The 17,436-nt window shown below is 51.9% G+C and overlaps 1 protein-coding gene across 2 annotated transcripts in view; it reads right to left on the reverse strand.

Annotated features, from left to right (window-relative positions):
- The window catches only part of GARNL3 (GTPase activating Rap/RanGAP domain-like 3), an 88,433-nt gene that overhangs the window by 15,845 nt on the left and 55,152 nt on the right, over positions 1-17,436 (reverse strand). For both annotated transcript variants that reach the window (XM_006768542.2, XM_015567067.1), the window contains exons 8-18: positions 16,991-17,017; positions 13,029-13,104; positions 12,317-12,415; positions 11,749-11,852; positions 10,509-10,617; positions 9,219-9,264; positions 8,315-8,421; positions 6,323-6,438; positions 5,684-5,788; positions 4,536-4,610; positions 2,230-2,341 (exon numbers count right to left, since the gene is read on the reverse strand). In XM_006768542.2, the coding sequence (XP_006768605.1) occupies positions 2,230-2,341; positions 4,536-4,610; positions 5,684-5,788; positions 6,323-6,438; positions 8,315-8,421; positions 9,219-9,264; positions 10,509-10,617; positions 11,749-11,852; positions 12,317-12,415; positions 13,029-13,104; positions 16,991-17,017 (976 nt within the window). The remainder of the gene's footprint in view (positions 1-2,229; positions 2,342-4,535; positions 4,611-5,683; positions 5,789-6,322; positions 6,439-8,314; positions 8,422-9,218; positions 9,265-10,508; positions 10,618-11,748; positions 11,853-12,316; positions 12,416-13,028; positions 13,105-16,990; positions 17,018-17,436) is intronic.

Consider the following 17,436-nt stretch of genomic DNA (forward strand, 5'->3'; position numbering starts at 1 on the left):
TAGGCGAGCCTTGCAAGTATTTCCTTTCCCACCAAGGCAAACAGGTAGAATTTAATCGTAACATTTTTCATCATTACCTGCCCAGGACTGTCTTTTTGGAAACCTGTGTTACGGTGAAGACAATCACATGGTGGTGTTTAATTTTAATACAATGCAGCTGGTTTAGTGCAAGACACTGGGCTAGGAGTCCCCTGTGGGCGCAGGCTCTAGTTCTAGTGCCACTAACCAGCTGTGTCATCTTGGGCAAGTCACACCATCTCTTTAGGCCTCAGCTTCCTCATCTATAAATCAAGAGACTACACGAAACCTCTAAGGCAGCGGTTCTCAACCTGTGGGTTGCGACCCCTTTGGGGGTCCAAAGACCCTTTCACAGGGGTCACCTAAGACCATCGGAAAACACATACATAATTACATATTGTTTTATGTCATTAAGCACTATGCTTTAATTATGTTCAATTTGTAACAATGAGAATACATCCTGCCTATCAGATATTTACATGACGATTCATAACAGTAGCAACATTACAGTGATGAAGTAGCAACAAAAATAATTTTATGGTTGGGGGTCACCACAACATGAGGAACTGTATTAAAGGGTCACGGCATTAGGAAGGTTGAGAACCACTGCTCTAAGGTGTTGTGTGTGTTTTAAAAAAATAAATTCTTTTATTTGGTTGTACTTTGGGCAGAATCTATGGACTTTGTTACCTTTTAGCAAGTTCACAAGGATATAGAAAAGATAATAGCTACTGTTTAATAAGTTATTACTATGTGCCAGACACGACTTTAAGCACTTAACATCTGTAACAATAGAATCTCCACAGTTTTCTCATTGTAGTTATGATCATCATCCCTATTTTGTTCATTTCATAATTTTTCATGATCATAAATGACTTTTTGGCCACTTAAAATAATTGCCTCCCCTTTAGAGAAGCCTGAAGCTCAGTGAGGTTACGCTTTCTCAGATCACAAAGATTTTGTCTTGTAATTTCTAAAATTAAATATTAAATTTAAATTATTAAATTATGAATGCTAAATTATCAACTTTTTGTGGGAGAAGGCGCAGAGATTGTCTTTAGTAAATTAGTTATATATACAATTACATATGTACATACATTAAAAAATTATGTGATGGCATGAAATGAAAACATATGTGAAAAATAACAGAGGAGGTCAGAAATAAGTCCATGATGAAGCCTGGCCCGCCTGCCCTGTCTTTACAGAGGCACCTGGCACAGCTGCTGGGTCAGGGTCCGAGGAGGGAGTAAAGGTCATGGCCAGGGGTGGGAAGATGCTGCTGTTTTCGGCCCCTGCATCACTCTCACAGCAGTGGCTTCCCGGGTTCTCATGAAATGTCACTATGGTGACCGGAGCCTGGCGGCCTGCGTCCAGGCAGAGTGGAGGGCGTGCCCTGGGAAGATGCTATCTTTCCACCTGTGCTCTCTCCAGCCCGGGAGACACTTGTTACCAGTGTTTAGCCCCTTTAACATTCATCTGGGGCCTGGAAACCCCACAGGGCCCTCCTGCAGGAAGGCACCAATGGTCCTGGGGTCTAAATTAAATCCCCACCTGAAGCTGAACTCCCTCTCCAGCCTCCTCACCAAGGACAGGTCGGATTGGTGGCTGCTCTGTGGAGACAGGGAGCTGACCCCCGCAGGCTGGCTCTGGGGAGTCAGGAAGCTTGATTTTATACTGAATTGAAATCTGTCTTCCTGCCAAAATCCTTTTGCTTCTATATCCATCAGAAATGGATTATCTACGCTTCTTATTGTTGGTTTTGGACACCAAGTACTTTTTGAATTAGAAACCTTCAGAAAGAAGAAGAGAGAGAGAGACCTTTGCGAGAGAAAGAGCGTGTCCCTGAGAGGGTGGCCCTAAATAGCGTGTCCTTGTCGATTTAAGGTGAATGTTGGAATCGTGGTAAGTATTGGCCGAAAAGGAGATTCTTTTTGCAGGTTATTTGATACCCACAGACCAGCGATGAGGGCAAGGGAGGGACCTATCACATGGGTTCACCTCCAGCTTGCTGGCTCAGAAAACAGTCCCTCTGCTTGTCCTGGGAACCAGGGGACTGTTCCCAGGAAATGAAAGGAACTTTCCTGTAAGGAAATGAAACTTTGCCAACCTCATTGCTGGGGACACGTTTATCTAAAGGGACTTGGCTGGCGGTCACGCATCTTAGAAGCACACGTCACACAAAGACATTTAAACGAGCGGCTACTCACTAACCATCCACTAGCAGGACGCCCGCGTCGGTGGAGACCAGCAAGGCCTGGCCCCAGGGCTCTGCGCACACGGCTTCGTGGGGGAAGTCACTGCAGAAGCACTGGGGCTCCCAGGGCTGCGAGGGGACACAAGCATCCAACGTAAGCACACCAGGAAGAACGGGTCGGCCACCCTGGGATCGCGCAGTCCGCCGCCTGAACCAGCAACGCGGGGCCTCCTCCTGCCGGCTCGACGGGCTCTGCACTCAGTTCCTGTTGTTAAGGAGTCTCCTTTCTTTTTATTCTTTCTTTTTAAAATATATTTTTATTGGCTGAAACCGGTTTGGCTCAGTGGATAGAGCGTCGGCCTGCGGATTGAAAGGTCCCAGGTTCGATTCTGGTCAAGGGCATGTACCTGGGTTTCAGGCACATCCCCAGTAGCACCAGCAGGACTTGCGAAGTCTCCTTTCAAATCCATATGCGACAGGAAGAGAGCGGCACGTGTTTCGGACACCATCGCCTGTCCCCATGTTCTAAATGCTCTTTAGGGGCAATTGAAGCGTTCATCACTTTTTTTTTTTTTTTTTTTTAGCAAATGTTTTTATTTAACACCTGCAAGTTGGGCCGATTGATGCCTATATTTTTGGAGAGCTCACTTTACTTCATCATAAAAGAGAGTTTACGTAACTCTCTCAAACAGGTTAGATTCCTGTGTTGCTGATTCAGTAAAATTATTAAGACATACAGAATGCGAGAAGTTGACAGTGTCTTTACAGGAAAATGCTTATTGACCCATTCAAGGCCACACAATCTTAAAGAAAACAGTAACACATTAGTTGGAATTTGGCAAGTTCTGCTGACAAACCTATTCATGTCCCCCCACGTGACATTCATACCACGTGACTCTTGTCATTAGTTTCAATTTTATTTCAGGCTCAAAGAGTGGGCCCTCCCTCCCACTGCGTCTGATAGGCGTGTGGACACCTGGCCTCACTGGTGGGTCTCAGTACCACAGAATTGTGGACATTTCCATCAGAACTGTTAACATTTCTCCAAAGCACCTGGCTTGACCTCAAAGGAGAAAGAAGATTTGGGAGAGTCTCAGGGGTGAGTTGAAGTCGTACCTCTTCACTCTCAGACGTCCCACCAGGCTGTGCACGGGCCGTGTGCATGTGTGGGTGTTTGTGTGCACCGCTGGATGCAAGCGCACACACTCAAAGCAGAAGTGACGGCTCTGAGGTCACCTTCAAGGGTGCCATTTGCAAATTCTCTGTGTATTATCGCTCTCTCAGAAAAGTATACTCTCTTCCTTTAAGAACCGCATGCCTCCAAATGAATATTCTGATTGCTAAGAGAAGGCCTGGACTGTTCTGAAAAGTTGTGCAAAGACTGTGAAGACATTTTATAACCCGAAAAAGGGCTACGCGAGAGCAGGTCAGTCACTGGCATGGCATTTTCCTAAGAAGATTTCTGGAAGTTCTGGGTTTGTGACTTACAGCAGGAGAACATGACAAGCAAGTGAATATCAATGCAACGTGAGAGGCAGACGGGGACACCAGAGCACTCAGTGACACCGAGATGGAAACCAAGTCCAAGGACATGTCTCCTCTCAGCCAAGGACTCAAGTGAGAACACCCCGGCAGAACAGGGCTCCTGACCCAGAAGATCCAAGGGTCCTCGAGGACCAGGATGGGATGGGGGTGGGGGGCGGTGCAGGTCTGTGAAACCCTGAGACAGTGGGCGCCATGCTGTGCAGATACGCCATCTGTACATTGTAATGGGCCTGTGTGCTCATCCATTGCTTTCCTGAGTTCTCGAAGGGGCGGGACTCCATGATGTGGGACATCATGGAAGAGGTGTCGCAGACACAGAGGCTCTGAGGGCGGATGGCCTTTGCCATTTCTCTGGACTCCCCTCTGCCACGAGGGTGAGCACAGGCTGCAGAGCTGAATGAGGCCCCAGGCCTTCCCCCCTCAGCACAGGACTGACCTCGCTCCCTCTGAGAGCTCAGGGGACAGTGGATGCCTGGGCGGTTGGGAAAGCCCATCCCCTGGACAGAGAAGACTCTTGAGGCCGCATGTGGGTCTCTGGCCTCTGTGGGGCCAGCTGGACAGGAGCCCACGCGACCTGAGAGCAGGGCTGCCTGGGGCCTGGGCCCCTGGGAGGCTCGGAGCTGTCCCAAGAGATGCAAGTCGTGCTTTGTTGGTCACTAGTGAACACGTTACTGCTGCACATGCTCTCCTCCTGCCCCACAAACCTCCTCCTAAGAATCTGAGTAACTTCACTGAGGACAAGGACATTCAGAATTGAATTGAAGTATCATCAACTCACCTCTTTTTTACAGATCCCTGAGGCCACCAAGCCGGATGGGGCGTCCACTCTCACAATGGATTTCAGCTTTAGTGCCTTCAGAACAGAGAGCTCTTTGAATGTTTGTTACCAGGCAGTAAAAGACAGCAGGGTCAACAATTATGACTTGAAGTTTTTAAAAACATAAAACAGGAGTAATTTCAGATTGAGCCCAGCTTCCCACACGGCCCTCGCGTTGAAGATAAGCAGGCAGCCTGGTATGGGGAAGCCCTGACAATGTCTCAACCCAAGGACCCAAATGCAGTCTGTCATCTCCACCGATCATAATCAATACAGTGATTTCCAACCGCGAGTACTGAAAACAACCCCAACCTCCTGAAATCTGGTGAACGGTGTCTCTGAGGGGAGAGCTGAGATCTTCAGCCAAGGACCACGCTGGGGGCCTGACTGCACCTGTCTGGAAACGGTGACCTTTCCTCTCGGCTCTCCAAGGTCACCTTGCTCAGCTCTCTGCTTTGGATGAGAACCTTAGCAGCTGGCAGCTGGCCTCCTCCTGTTGTGACGTGGGGTCAGCAAAGTGCTGCCACCTCCCGGAACTGAGAAATACTGATGTCTCGTGGGAGCAAGGCCAAGGGGAGGATTTCCTCCAGGATCTGGAACGAGGTGAGGACCGAGGGCCACCTGACCGAGCAGCAGGGGAAACTCTGTGAGGACACTGCCCCCTGCTCACCCCTGCCTGGGAGGGGTTCAGGGTGTTTTTCCCACATTGGCTGCCCACTCTTCAGAAAGCTCTGGGAGGCAGGCAAACGGGAGGCAGGCAACCGGACGCTCCCTTGACCAGAGGGGCCCCGCTGGGCCCTGCGGCCTCTCTCTTCCCTCTGCACAGCGCCCTGCTCTCACTCACGCCCTCACAGAGCCACGCCCACACAGAGCCACGCCCGCACAGAGCCACGCCCGCACAGAGCCACGCCCACACAGAGCCACGCCCGCACAGAGCCACGCCCGCACAGAGCCACGCCTGCAGGCTTTGCAACCATCTCCCTGGGGGCTTCCAGTCCCCCTCAGGGAAGGCACAGGCTCGGGTAAGACTGGGCGAACTGACATTCTTTGCCGGGTCGGATGGGCTCACGGCTGCACATCCTCTGAAAGCGTTTCAGAACACGACCCACCTGCCCTATTCTCACAAACTCCGCCTGACGGGCCTCCTCTTTCTTCCGTGCAGACTTGGGCGACTCTGGTAAGACGTCACTAAACGATCGTCTGTTCAGCATGTTCTGAAAGAGAGACATACCGTAGAGTCCCACAGAGCTCTGGGGAGCCCCCCGCGTGGCAGGGCTGTGCTGGATGCAGGGATGGCAGAGCCGGCAGGTGCAGAGCCAGCAGTGAAGGCTGAGGGCCAGGGCTGTGACCTCGAGCAAGCCAGCAGCTCCAGGAAAACCTTCCAAGCACCCAGGCTCTCTCCACATCCCCGCTCCCTGCCCAGGAGCACATGGCCCTGGTCATGTGAGCAGTGCCACCAAGGCAGCCACCCCCAGAAGCACCTCCGATGCTCCAGGGGCTGCTGTTCGACCTGGACACGCCTGCCCAGCTGCACCTCGACTCCCGCGGCCTGGCTTTGTGAAACCACGTGCCCGTGTGTGGACAGTCACCATCCTCGTCGTGGGAACGAGAGGACGTCAGCCACGGGCCACGGAGCCACAGGCCTGTCCTGACAGCAGGACCCAGGCGAGGCCTCTGCCCGTCTACCCAGGACCCATCGCGGGGACTGTTCCCAGCTCGGCCCCACGCGTAGGAAAGGGACCAGTCACCTTGTGCAAGTCTGGCATCAAATCCTGGTGCAGCGACCGAATCAACATGTCCAGAGTGCGCCGGCGCTTCTGGGCGAAGGTCGGGGTTTCCAAGGTGGCCTTTTCCCCGTTAATTACTGAAAGGAACCAAGTTGTGAGGGGCTGCTGATGCGAACATGCTGCCGAGGAAGGTCCGCCTCGTGGCGACACCCCCACTTTCTCAATGCGGCACGACCGCGAGTAACGCCCTCGCGGGCTCGCTTCAGAGCGCTCCCACTTTCTTCATACAAACCGACCGTCCCGGGCATGCTTGTCCCTCCTTCCCTGCCGGCTGCACGCTTTGAGCAGCGGGTGCATGTAATACTTGAACACCTACACACCCAGCCTGCCCATCCATCTTTCCACCCATCCATCCACCGTTCTTCCATCCCTCCATCCACCCATCCATCCACTCATCCACAGGATGCCATTCCATGGGATTAAAGATACATGTTTGCTATATTTTGTTAGAAAAAAAATAACACTAGACTAAGCAGAGTACTCAGCATCTTAGCCTAACGGAAGTTTCTTCTGGGAAAAGAAAGCTAGTGGTTTAGTGGACTAGACACTGAAGTTACAACAGTGGCTGCCCAGCGACACGTCAGGGCACAGGACAGACTGCAATGGGGGCGAGGAGCCTGAGGTGCAGACAGCGGTGGGTTTGAACGCCAGAGGTGCTGCCACATACATCTCAGCAAACGGTGTAGCTGTGTGGGGCCTCAGTTTTCTACCTTGTAAAATGGGTATAACTGTATTTCCTTGTAAGGGTTGATGTACATTTTTAAATGACATAATACATATAAAGAGTTAGCACAGTGTTAGGCACATCCAACTGAATGGATGAGCTATTATTAACAGTTTTCTTTCTCAGACAGAGGGCCGAAGGAAGGACGGCGCTCACAGGCCGGACAGCGACCTCCCTGCGACAGGCTGTTCCTGGGTGAGGCCTGTACGCTGTTGGCAAGACATCGCTTAAGGAACTTAAACTTTGAACGTCTCCCATTTCCTCTCATTCTGGGACGGGGAATTTTTTTGTTTGACGCTATTTTTTCCTTAGCATCCCAGAAATATCCATCCTAAATGACTGGTTTTAGCTGAATAAGGAGAAAAGTTCCTTTTTTTTTCCTGAAATGCCACTTCCTGTTGTCTAGAGTTTTCCACCTGGCCCACTCCCTCTCTCCCAATAAACCCACGTCAGGGTTCAGAGACGTCTGATCGTTGGCTTCCACCTTTTCTCAGTCCACCAGCCCCTCCTGCCCTCCTGGCTCCCTCCTCTGTGACTTCAGCACCCCTTCTCATAACCTTTGGCCTGTGTTCTTCCACTGGGTCCCCTGTGCAAATCTTCAACTGAATGCTTCATGACCTCCCACCCCAAGAGGGGGCTGAAGAAGTCTCCCTGCTGACTGGCTCCCTTAAAAACACACACAGATATATACACTTTTTAATGATTTCAGAGAGGAAGGGAGAGGGAGAGAGAGATAGAAACATCGATGGGCCGCCTCCTGCACTCCCCCTACTGGGGATTGGCCCGCATGTACCCTGACGGAATAGAACCAGCAACCTCTTGGTTCATGGTTCGACACTCAACCACTGAGCCACACCGGCCAGGCGACTGGCTCCATTTAAAGCCAAGGATAACCTGAGTCCTTTGTGCTGAGCGATCTCCAATCCCTGGTGAAAGGACTGCCAGCCCGTGGTGGTTCCCTCCCTGAGCCCGCACTCCACAGACACGGCTCACCCCCGCACCCAGGTCTCAAGACCCTTCCTCGCAGGTGAGGGGAAGGAGGGCAGGGCACAGGAGGACACCGGGCAGCTGCACACACCTCAGGAAACTACAGACGCTTCGCACGGAGAATGAGTACCTGGCACGGAATCGATGCCCGAGCAACACACTTCCTTGCACAGCATCCGGAGTCTGAGGAATGTATTCTGTCGTAGAACAAGTTGCAAAAAACACTTCAAAACAGCACTTACATTTCACCAGCAAGAAGTCCCTGAACTCCTGGTGGTCGGTGAACACGGGCGGGGAAGGCAGGGGCGGGCCGAAGAGCGGCACGCTCTCTTCCGAGAAGATTTTCAGCCTGCGGAGAGCACGCCGCGGTTACCTGCCGCTTAGAGGCCACGGCATCTGGGCCTTAAAATGTGTCCACCTGCCCACGTGACGGGGTAGGAATATTCACACCCCAGACGGTGCCTTCCTGTGGCTGCCAGCGCCCGGCCACTGGGCATTCGGGCAGAGGCCAGCTCTCCCTGTGTCCTTCGTGGCTCAGCCCAGCAGCCGTGGGCAAGGTTGGGCGGCCCAGGAGTCACAGCAAAGGCGGCCACTGGGCACGCTCTGCACACCAGGGAGCACACTGGTATTTTAAGACACGTCATCAATGGATTCTCACCAACCTGCCCAGGTGGCAGCATTACCTCACCCTGGCATCACTCGAGGCTTAAAGACAGCAGATGCTTTTTCAGAGCCTCCACGCTAATAAGGGACAGTCGGGGTTCCACCCCAGATCTATTTGGCCTAAAGTTCATGCTCTTTTCACAACATCATGATCCCTTAACAGAGGAGTGTTTGAGACCAGAAGGACAAACAGGCTGAGTACAGCCTAGGAAAGGGGGTGCTCTGGTCAGGATCAAATCCGTCCATCTGTGCCCACCGCAGACCATAAAACCCCAAAGCACCCAGCCCTCAGTCTCCTGCACGGAGCAACGTCACAGGGAACAAGTTTTCCTCAAAGAGAGGGTGGCCTTGAAGAAAGTTCTCTACGGCGAGGACATCAACTCAATCAAGAAATATCTATATCAGGAGTCTCACATTATGAACACAAATTAGCAAGCAAACGTGCGAATCAGAACCAGAGGTGATGACAAAGTCAGTACCTACCTGTAATTGTCGTTTTGTTGATCATACCTCACTAAGGCAAAAATATCTGTGGTGATGGTTAAGGAAATTAATCAAATGCTCACATCCAAGGCTTGTGCTTTGAAAATCCTCGGGGAGTCATCCCAGACCTGCCCTTTGTGGGCAGGGCACCTGTCGCCCACCCTTCGGGGGACTTTTTTGAAAGTGACCACCCAGGCAGACGTAGGTCCAACCACTGAGTGTTTATCCTTTGGGGAAAGAGCTAAACCTTCAAATGTGTCAGGAGAGCAACATGAATAAAGCTGCTAAGCAAGGAAGACGCCAGCAAAGCAAAAAGAGCAACTCTGTTGCCTGGAATGTGAAGATCCCAACAGGAAACCAGTCATAGATTCCATCTGACACATTCTGAAGAGAAAAGCAGCTCCCTTTCTCCTTCTGGCTTTGGTAGAATAAACAAACCAAACACACTCATGTAGCTGGTGGCAGCCTCTGGGAGCCTCTACTTGGCTTGTGCCAGGTACGCTGAGCTGAAATAGTACCAACCCTCCAGCAACTTCCTCCCCTTAACTCCCTGCCCCCTCCGCACCCCCACCTGCACCCCCCCCTCCCGCATCGCCCCGCTTTCCTTAGCTCGGGCGGCAAAGCCATTAGTTCCTCAAAGTGCTTCCCCATCTCGCCTCAGAGGAAGGAATCTGCACCCACTACCTGCCTGGCCGCTTCCAGACACAAATGTGCCCCAAAGCGAAATGAAATTCTAAAAAGAATGAGTGCCCGTCAGCCACCTGCAGAGCCACCCTCCCGTTCCATGCTGGCAACATGAGCTACACAGAAATGAGAGGAAGCAAATAAAAATGATGAATTCTATCATTTCTCAGATTTTAAGAGATGACAATGCAGCAGCTATTATGAGGGCTTAGAATCAACAAAGAAATAGTATTTTGGCTTTTTATCCTCACTTGCAAGTTTTTATACCCAAAGCAAATTTCACAGAGGATTCACTAGAATTCTTCTAATTCAGTTCTTATTGATGGACGGTAGGAAGTTTCCCTCATTTCAGAGACTACCTGAGGGAAGGGAAGAGATTTCAGAAGTCAAGGATTGTCTGGGAATTAATCCACAATTACTCCAAGGGATGGAGAGACAAGAGAGAACGATGCTGAGGGAAAATCCCAATGGCAGATGTAAGAATCTATCAACACAAAACAATTATAACATGCAAGCCAATGATAACTCTTGGCGAGAGGGCCATTTCCGTCCCGTGAGGCTGAGTGATAGCCCACCGAACCAGAGCAGTCACCAGGCCCAGGATACGTGTAAAATGGGAGCGGATCATGGAAGGCTTAAAGGCAGGACAGGGCTCCTCTCCTTCCTGGAACACAATGGTGACGATGTCGTTCCCGATGTGGCGCTTCCTTTCCACCTGGATTGAGCATAAATAGCATCACTGAGAAGGCCGCTCAGACCCAGCACAGAGCTGAAAAAGCAGCACAGTGCGACAGCCACCAGGACCAGAGCCCAAGCTTCGGCCGCTTTCATGCCTTGCCTCCCAGGGTTTACCAGCCGGCTCCTGGCTCTGCTGTCCGTCTCCACCTCGCCTCTCCCAATTCGGGCCTCATGTCCTCATCCAACCTCTGCAGAAGCCTCCTAGCCAGCCTCCCTGCCTCCACTCTCCCATTTTACTTTTCTGATCGCATTCATCTTCATTAATCATCGCCTTAGCCTGGCATCCAAGGCCCCCAAACAAGAGGCAGTGCATCCGAATTCCCTGGGGATGGGCTCAGCGTGTGGATTTTTAGAAAAGCTTAGTTCTGACGCAGATGCTGGTTAAAACAAGGCCCTACCTAAGCTGACCCCAGCTGACCTTTCCAAAGTGATCTCCTCGGCGTGTGGTCAGTGTTTTTTTTCTGTAAAGGGCTAGACAGGAAGTACTTCAGTCTTATAGATCATATTATCTTTTTGCAAACACTCATCAGCCATTACCCAGAACGCACTTATTTTAGGTCCCGGACAAGACACGAGGCCCACTGCGAGGAGTCACAGGGGAAAGGCAGCATAAATGCAAAACAGCCTCTCGGGAGTCACAAACCACTCACACACACGCAGATACACACGCTCTCACACAGATACACACTCACATGCAAATACATGTGCACACATGCAGATACACACACTCACACATGCAGATACACAAACACGCAGATACACTCACACATGCAGAAACATACACATTCACACACATAGGTACACACATCACACATGAAGATACGCACATGCTCACACATGCTCACACACGCAGATACACACGCTCTCACACAGACACGGCGTGCACTGCTCCCTCCGGCCTTCATTACTTTCTGGCGAAGGCACCAGGGAGGATGGTCCTCTCTGAGGCTGTGGAAGGTTCTAGTGCAGAGACGGCAGACAGCACCCTGAGCGGGGGCCGAAGCTCTGCTCCTCCGCTGGCACCTTAGCTCGAGTCCAGGAAAGCGGCGGAGCTTCCTGCTGTCAGGCACGGGTGAGGGCTGCGGCCGAGGGCCGGGCTCGCACGCACCTGCTGCTTGTTCTCCTTGGAGTACGGCAGCATGGTGGACACGTGGAACATGATCTCGTGGCCCTGGTAGAGAGTGTAGACCGAGTGGATCCCTGTGGTGTCATCTGTAAAACACGAACACGCACTGAGTGGGTGCAGTGAACGCCGGCGCCGGAGGAAGGGTCTCCATGTGAGACAGACGAGGGGCTACAGACAATCGGATGGTCCCTAAGGTCCCTCTGGACTATCCGCCTGCGGGGAGCGCAGTGTGAACGCTGCCCGTGGGCAGCCCTCCCCCTCCCGCTCGCCGCTCGCCTGCTGACAGCCTCATGTCTGGGCTAGAAGGGAGAGTGTGCTGGAACTCCTCGCCTTCCAGTTACCGCCGGTGGACAGGACAAAAGTAACACAAGATGCCACACCAATGCTGACCGTGTGTGTCCATGAAGCACGGCAGACTGAACAGCGGCCCCGAGCCAGGCTGGTGTGGGGCTCAAACCCCCGCTCACCCTCTTCCCCCACTTGGGCATAAGGTCAGGCCGGCAGCAGGAGGCCTAGCAAGGCCAGCAGTGCCAGGCCAGGGCGAGCTTACTTTTGGTGTCCAGACCGCCGCGGTAGCCCGTCCAGCCCTTCAGAGTGATTGTGTCGCCCAGGAGGTGTAAGAATTTCTGAAAAGCGTCACTTCCGATTTCTGTGGAAAAAGGGAAAGTGGGTGGAGGTGCGGCAGCAAGTCCTCCTCTAGCTGCAGCCGCTGACGAGCCAGCTGTGCGGACGGTGTGTGCGGTGGGAAAGGGAGTGGGCCCGGCAGGAGGGCCACGGCTCCCAGGACACGGGGAGGAAGCCACAGCATCAGACTAACCAGCCCCCCGCCGGGGGGGGGGTGGGGGCACAAGGGGTAACACATGATGACCGTTTCCACGAATGATAGAAGACACTGAACATGACAAGTGCTAAATAACAGGAAATGACGCCATCTTACAATCCCCAGCCCTGACCTCACAGGGAAGAGCCCCCCTCTGCTCCCGACTATGCAGAACCAGCTTCTTCCGACCCCACGTCACTCCCCACCGAGACCCGGGACAAGTTACGCCACCGGTAAGTATTTATCAAACCAACGAAACGCGGCAACATCTGCCCTACCAAATTTACCCTGGGAATTCACCCCACACTTTGCTGAAACTACCGGCGGTTTCTCTGCATTAAATAAAGGCTCCAACCCCACCGGCAAGTTTGGTTTCTGTCGGTTTCGGTTGTCAGAGCTGAAACGGAGGGAGGGGGGTCCTGTCAGCAGGGGAAACACTCACCATTGCTGAACATCTCATCATCGGTGAGCTGCCCGTCTTTGGCAAAAAGAACCCCGAACTTGAAGTTCACAGAGCCCTGCAAGAGACAACAAAAGGGGTGACCTTCACCTCATCAGCAGAGCATGCCCAGTTGTGCGACGTGCGGGTTGTTACCCAGGGACACGGCCATGACAGCCTGGGCCCGGGGGGATGACTCCCTCCCCCTATCCCAGTTTTGACCAACACGAAGAACAGTCACACCTTCCTCTGTGTGGATTCTGACAGTGAAACTCCACTTTTATGAGTTCATTCATCTGTAATGTCCTAAGGCGGCCAGGCCCATTCTGCAGCAAACAGAGCTGCAGGCAAGTGGCCCCCAGAACCCACAGGCTGGTACCATCTTCCGACCAACCCATCCGCAGGGCCCAGGCCCCAGGCAGCCCTGGGGAGCTCAGTGCAGTCCAAGCTCAATACGACAGTCTGAGGCTGAAACCTGTGGGCTCTTAGAAATAGAAATGGAAACTGTAGCTCATTTCCCCCAATTCCTTAAGACACTGAATCTCAAGAAGCCACACAACAGATATGGGGGGAGGGCAATCAAGAAGTAGCCAGAACAGAGGAAGACAAGTACCAAGTGGTTTTACTTATATGTGGAAGTTAATGAGCAAAATACGTGAACAAACAAAACAGACTCATAGGCACAGAGACCAGACTGACAGCTGTCAGAGGGGAGGAGCAGGGGGCTGGGTGAAAAAGGTGAAGGGATTCCAGGGGTGGGGAATGTCTGGCCCACGAGCCCTAGAAGGCCCTCAAAATCATTTGGTCTGGCCCTGCTAAGGCATTAGGGGCGAGTTAATTAAATGTTTGACCAAATATAGCAGGCTAATTTTTAAAAATATATATTTTATTGATTTTTTACAGAGAGGAAGGGAGAGGGAGAGTTAGAAACATCAATGAGAGAGAAACATCGATCAGCTGCCTCCTGCACACTCCCTACTGAGGATGTGCCTGCAACCAAGGTACATGCCCTTGACCGGAATCGAACCTGGGACCTTTGGGTCCACAGGCCGACGCTCTATCCACTGAGCCAAACCGGTCAGGGCGAGCAGGCTAAGTTTTAAGTTGATAATTTTGTATGGCTCACAAATGATGGTCCGTGGCAGAAAATGGTTCCCCACCTCTGGAATCATTAAGCAAAACAAAACAAAACAAAACACCTCATAGACACAGACAGCAGTATGGTGATCACCAGAGGGAAAGTGGGAGGGGGGCAGGTAGAAGAAGGTAGAGGGGATGGTAAATGGTGATGGAAGGAAACTTGACAGGGACGGTGAACACACCACACAGTATACAGATGATGTATTATAGAATTATACACCTGTTACATATATAATTTTATTAACCAATGTCACCCCAATAAATTTTTAAAAAAATAAAATTAAATATAGACAGCCGTGACCTCCTGGTTCATAGGTCGATGCTCAACCACTGAGCCACGCCGTCTGGGTGAGCTCAGTGTATTTTTAATAGTTTTTTCCCTTAAGCCACGGGTGGGTTTCTAGGTCTAATTACATTAGCCTCTATACTTTGCCTTTGCACTTCTTGAAGTATTTCCTAATAGAGTGAAATCTAGGGTTGGAAGAGAATCAGCCTTTACAAGGCTGCTTGCCCTCCACTTGCTGGGGAATTTTTGTGGTCCGCGAAGGGGCAAACCAGAATCGGAGGTGTTAAGAGCACTGGCCCGTCGGGGCAGAGGTGCGGGGTCAGGACACAATGCCAGGTGTCAGGACAGTACATTCCGGAGCCAAGGCTTGGAATATCTAAGGGTCTCAGACAGTTTCTGTCCCCAACACAGCAAGGGGCAGATGCGTGACACCCACCAGCCACCGTAGTTCTACATGCAGTGATTTTCTATGTGGAGCAGGACAAGGGAGGGCGCTCCACGCTGGCCCCTCCACCTGCAGCCCTTCCTCAGCTCCTTCCGTGGGGGCCATTCCCATCACGCGCTCTCAGCTCAAATGTCCATCCAGGGAGGCCTTCCCTGACCTCCCCAAATAGTCACCCTCCCCCAGGGCCCCTCCCCATCACAGCACCCGCTTGGTTTTTCTAAGAGCACATTCACTCTGATGCTTTTGTTAAGCTTGCGTATTTGTCTGTTCTACCACTGGAACCTGAGTCCTGAGAAGGAGGGGTCACACAGGTCTTACTTTCCACCAGCTCTGCAGGGCCCACCACAGAGCTGGGTGTACCGAGGGGGTGGATGAAGACTCATGGCCTAACTGTGCAGAATAAACGAGAAAGGAACAAATGGGTCAGATACAACTTCTTTTTCACAAGCTGCCCCAGTGTTGGGTAAACTCAGCATTCTGTCAGGGATCTCTCCGCTTTAGGGTTCTGTACTCTCTAACTCTCCCTTCTCTGGCAATGCTGCTATGATCACATGGCTCCAGAACTCTGGCACCTCCTCCTCCACTCTCAGGGGTCCCTTCAAAAGTACCCCCAGTGGCTTGGGGTCCACAGAGGCTTGGAGTTCTCAGAAGAAAAGTGGAGACTAAAGCAGAGGTTCTTGAACCTGGCCAGGCATCAGAATCACCTTATTGGCTTGTTAAAATAAAGAGTGCTAGCCCGCTGGTGTGGCTCAGTGATGGAGTGTCAACCCATGAACCAGGGTTCCATTCCGGGTCAGGGCACATGCCTGTTGCAGGCTCCATCCCCAGTAGGGGGCGTGCAGGAGGCAGCTGATCAGTGATGTGTGTGTGTGTCTCTCTCTCCCTTTCTGTCTGAAATCAATACAAATATATTAAAAGTAAGAGTGCCAGGCTCCATTCCCAGAATTTCCAAGTCATTTCTGGAGTTGGGCCCAAGAACGAGTATCTCTGACAAACTCCCTGGTGATGCTGAGGCTGTGGTCCAGGAACCCACTTTGAGAACTGCTGGACCAGAGGAGCAAACCAGCGGACTGTCAGGAGGCCCGGGACCAGGCACAGCTGACCTGACAGCTAGCGAGCCAAGGGCAGAAGGTCGGGGTCAGTGGCCAGAGCACTGAGCTATGAACTGACAGCCTGTTAGAACCAGAGGGGACCCTGAGGTCCACCAAATCCACTTCCATTTCACAGACAGGACAGCGGAAGCCCAGGGAAGGCGAGGCTGCCCGAGGCCGGTACCAGGTGAGCGGTGGGACGGGCGCTGGAAGCCGGGCTTCCGCTGCTCTTTCCAGTCCCACGCCACAGTCTCCTCAGGATGGCTGTGGACTGAGTGAAGCCGAGTCATTAGCAGAAATGCGACCCTCTGCTGACTGGTCACTGGGCTGCCCTGTGACTGGCCCCTGCCACCGGGACCCTGCTGAGGACACTCCCGCTTCGCTGGGAAGCTGGCAGGATTGAGCGAATGAGCGTGGTGGTGGGGAAGCCTGAGAAATGTGTGGATTAGGGACTGTCTCGAAGCAGTGTCAGCAGGATGTGCTGATGGGTCAGACATGGGCTGAGAGAGAGATGCTAGGATTTTTCCAAGTTTGGCCTGAGCAACTGGACGAATGGACATGACCACGTACCGAGAGGCAAGTATGCACAACGGTAATTTACTTACTCAAATTGCCAATTTATAATATTTTAGGTTTTTCTCTATGTTAGTGATGTACTTAGAAAACATTTTTTTAAAGTGGGGCAACAGACAGGGCTGGACCCACACTATATATGGCATTCTGTAAACCGAGAGTGTGATCAAGTGTAGACGCCCACTTTAATTGGATGAAAATTAAAATCTCCTACCTGCACCGATCCCGAGGCTAAATGTGAATATTCCCCAGCAGATTTAAGTAGCTTGGCTGTTTGCGTCTCTATAGTGGCTGCACAGACACCCCTGAACCGCCCGAGAGACCGTGTCAGGAAGTACCGTAGACACGGAGAGGTGGAACTGGAAGGAGAGCGTGGTTATACACGCGGGCGCCGAGCACAGAGGGACAGACGGCTCAGCAAGGCACTTACCTCTTGTTCTTCGAGAACCAGCAGGTCCTGTCAAACAGAGTTTGAACAGTTATGTCCGTGCTTAGCAGCGATCCTTGTATTTCGACTTCCTATGAAAGCCGAGCTGTAATTTACTGAAGTTTATCCCCCACCCAGAAGTGCTGTAAACATTTAAATGTAGCTCTACAGACTTTTACAAAATACTGGGTCATTTCAGAAAGCCATATTATCTGGAAACAAAGACGGTGCACGGCTGTGAGAAGACACAGACCCCTAGGTCCGTCATCTCAGCTGGCCTTGCACACACTGCCTCCTGGAAGGTTCTGGCCAAGAAAAATGCTGCTACGACAGAGCAGCCAGAAACAGATCACATTTCCAAGCAGCAGCCACTTGGTGGAAAGAGGCCGTCTTCGTAATGCAGGCAGCTTAGTTCTATTTGCTTCTTAGATCCAGGGATTTGTAAGAAC

This window comes from Myotis davidii, unplaced genomic scaffold (genome assembly GCF_000327345.1).
Source record: "Myotis davidii unplaced genomic scaffold, ASM32734v1 scaffold142, whole genome shotgun sequence".
NCBI classification, from domain to species: domain Eukaryota; kingdom Metazoa; phylum Chordata; class Mammalia; order Chiroptera; family Vespertilionidae; genus Myotis; species Myotis davidii.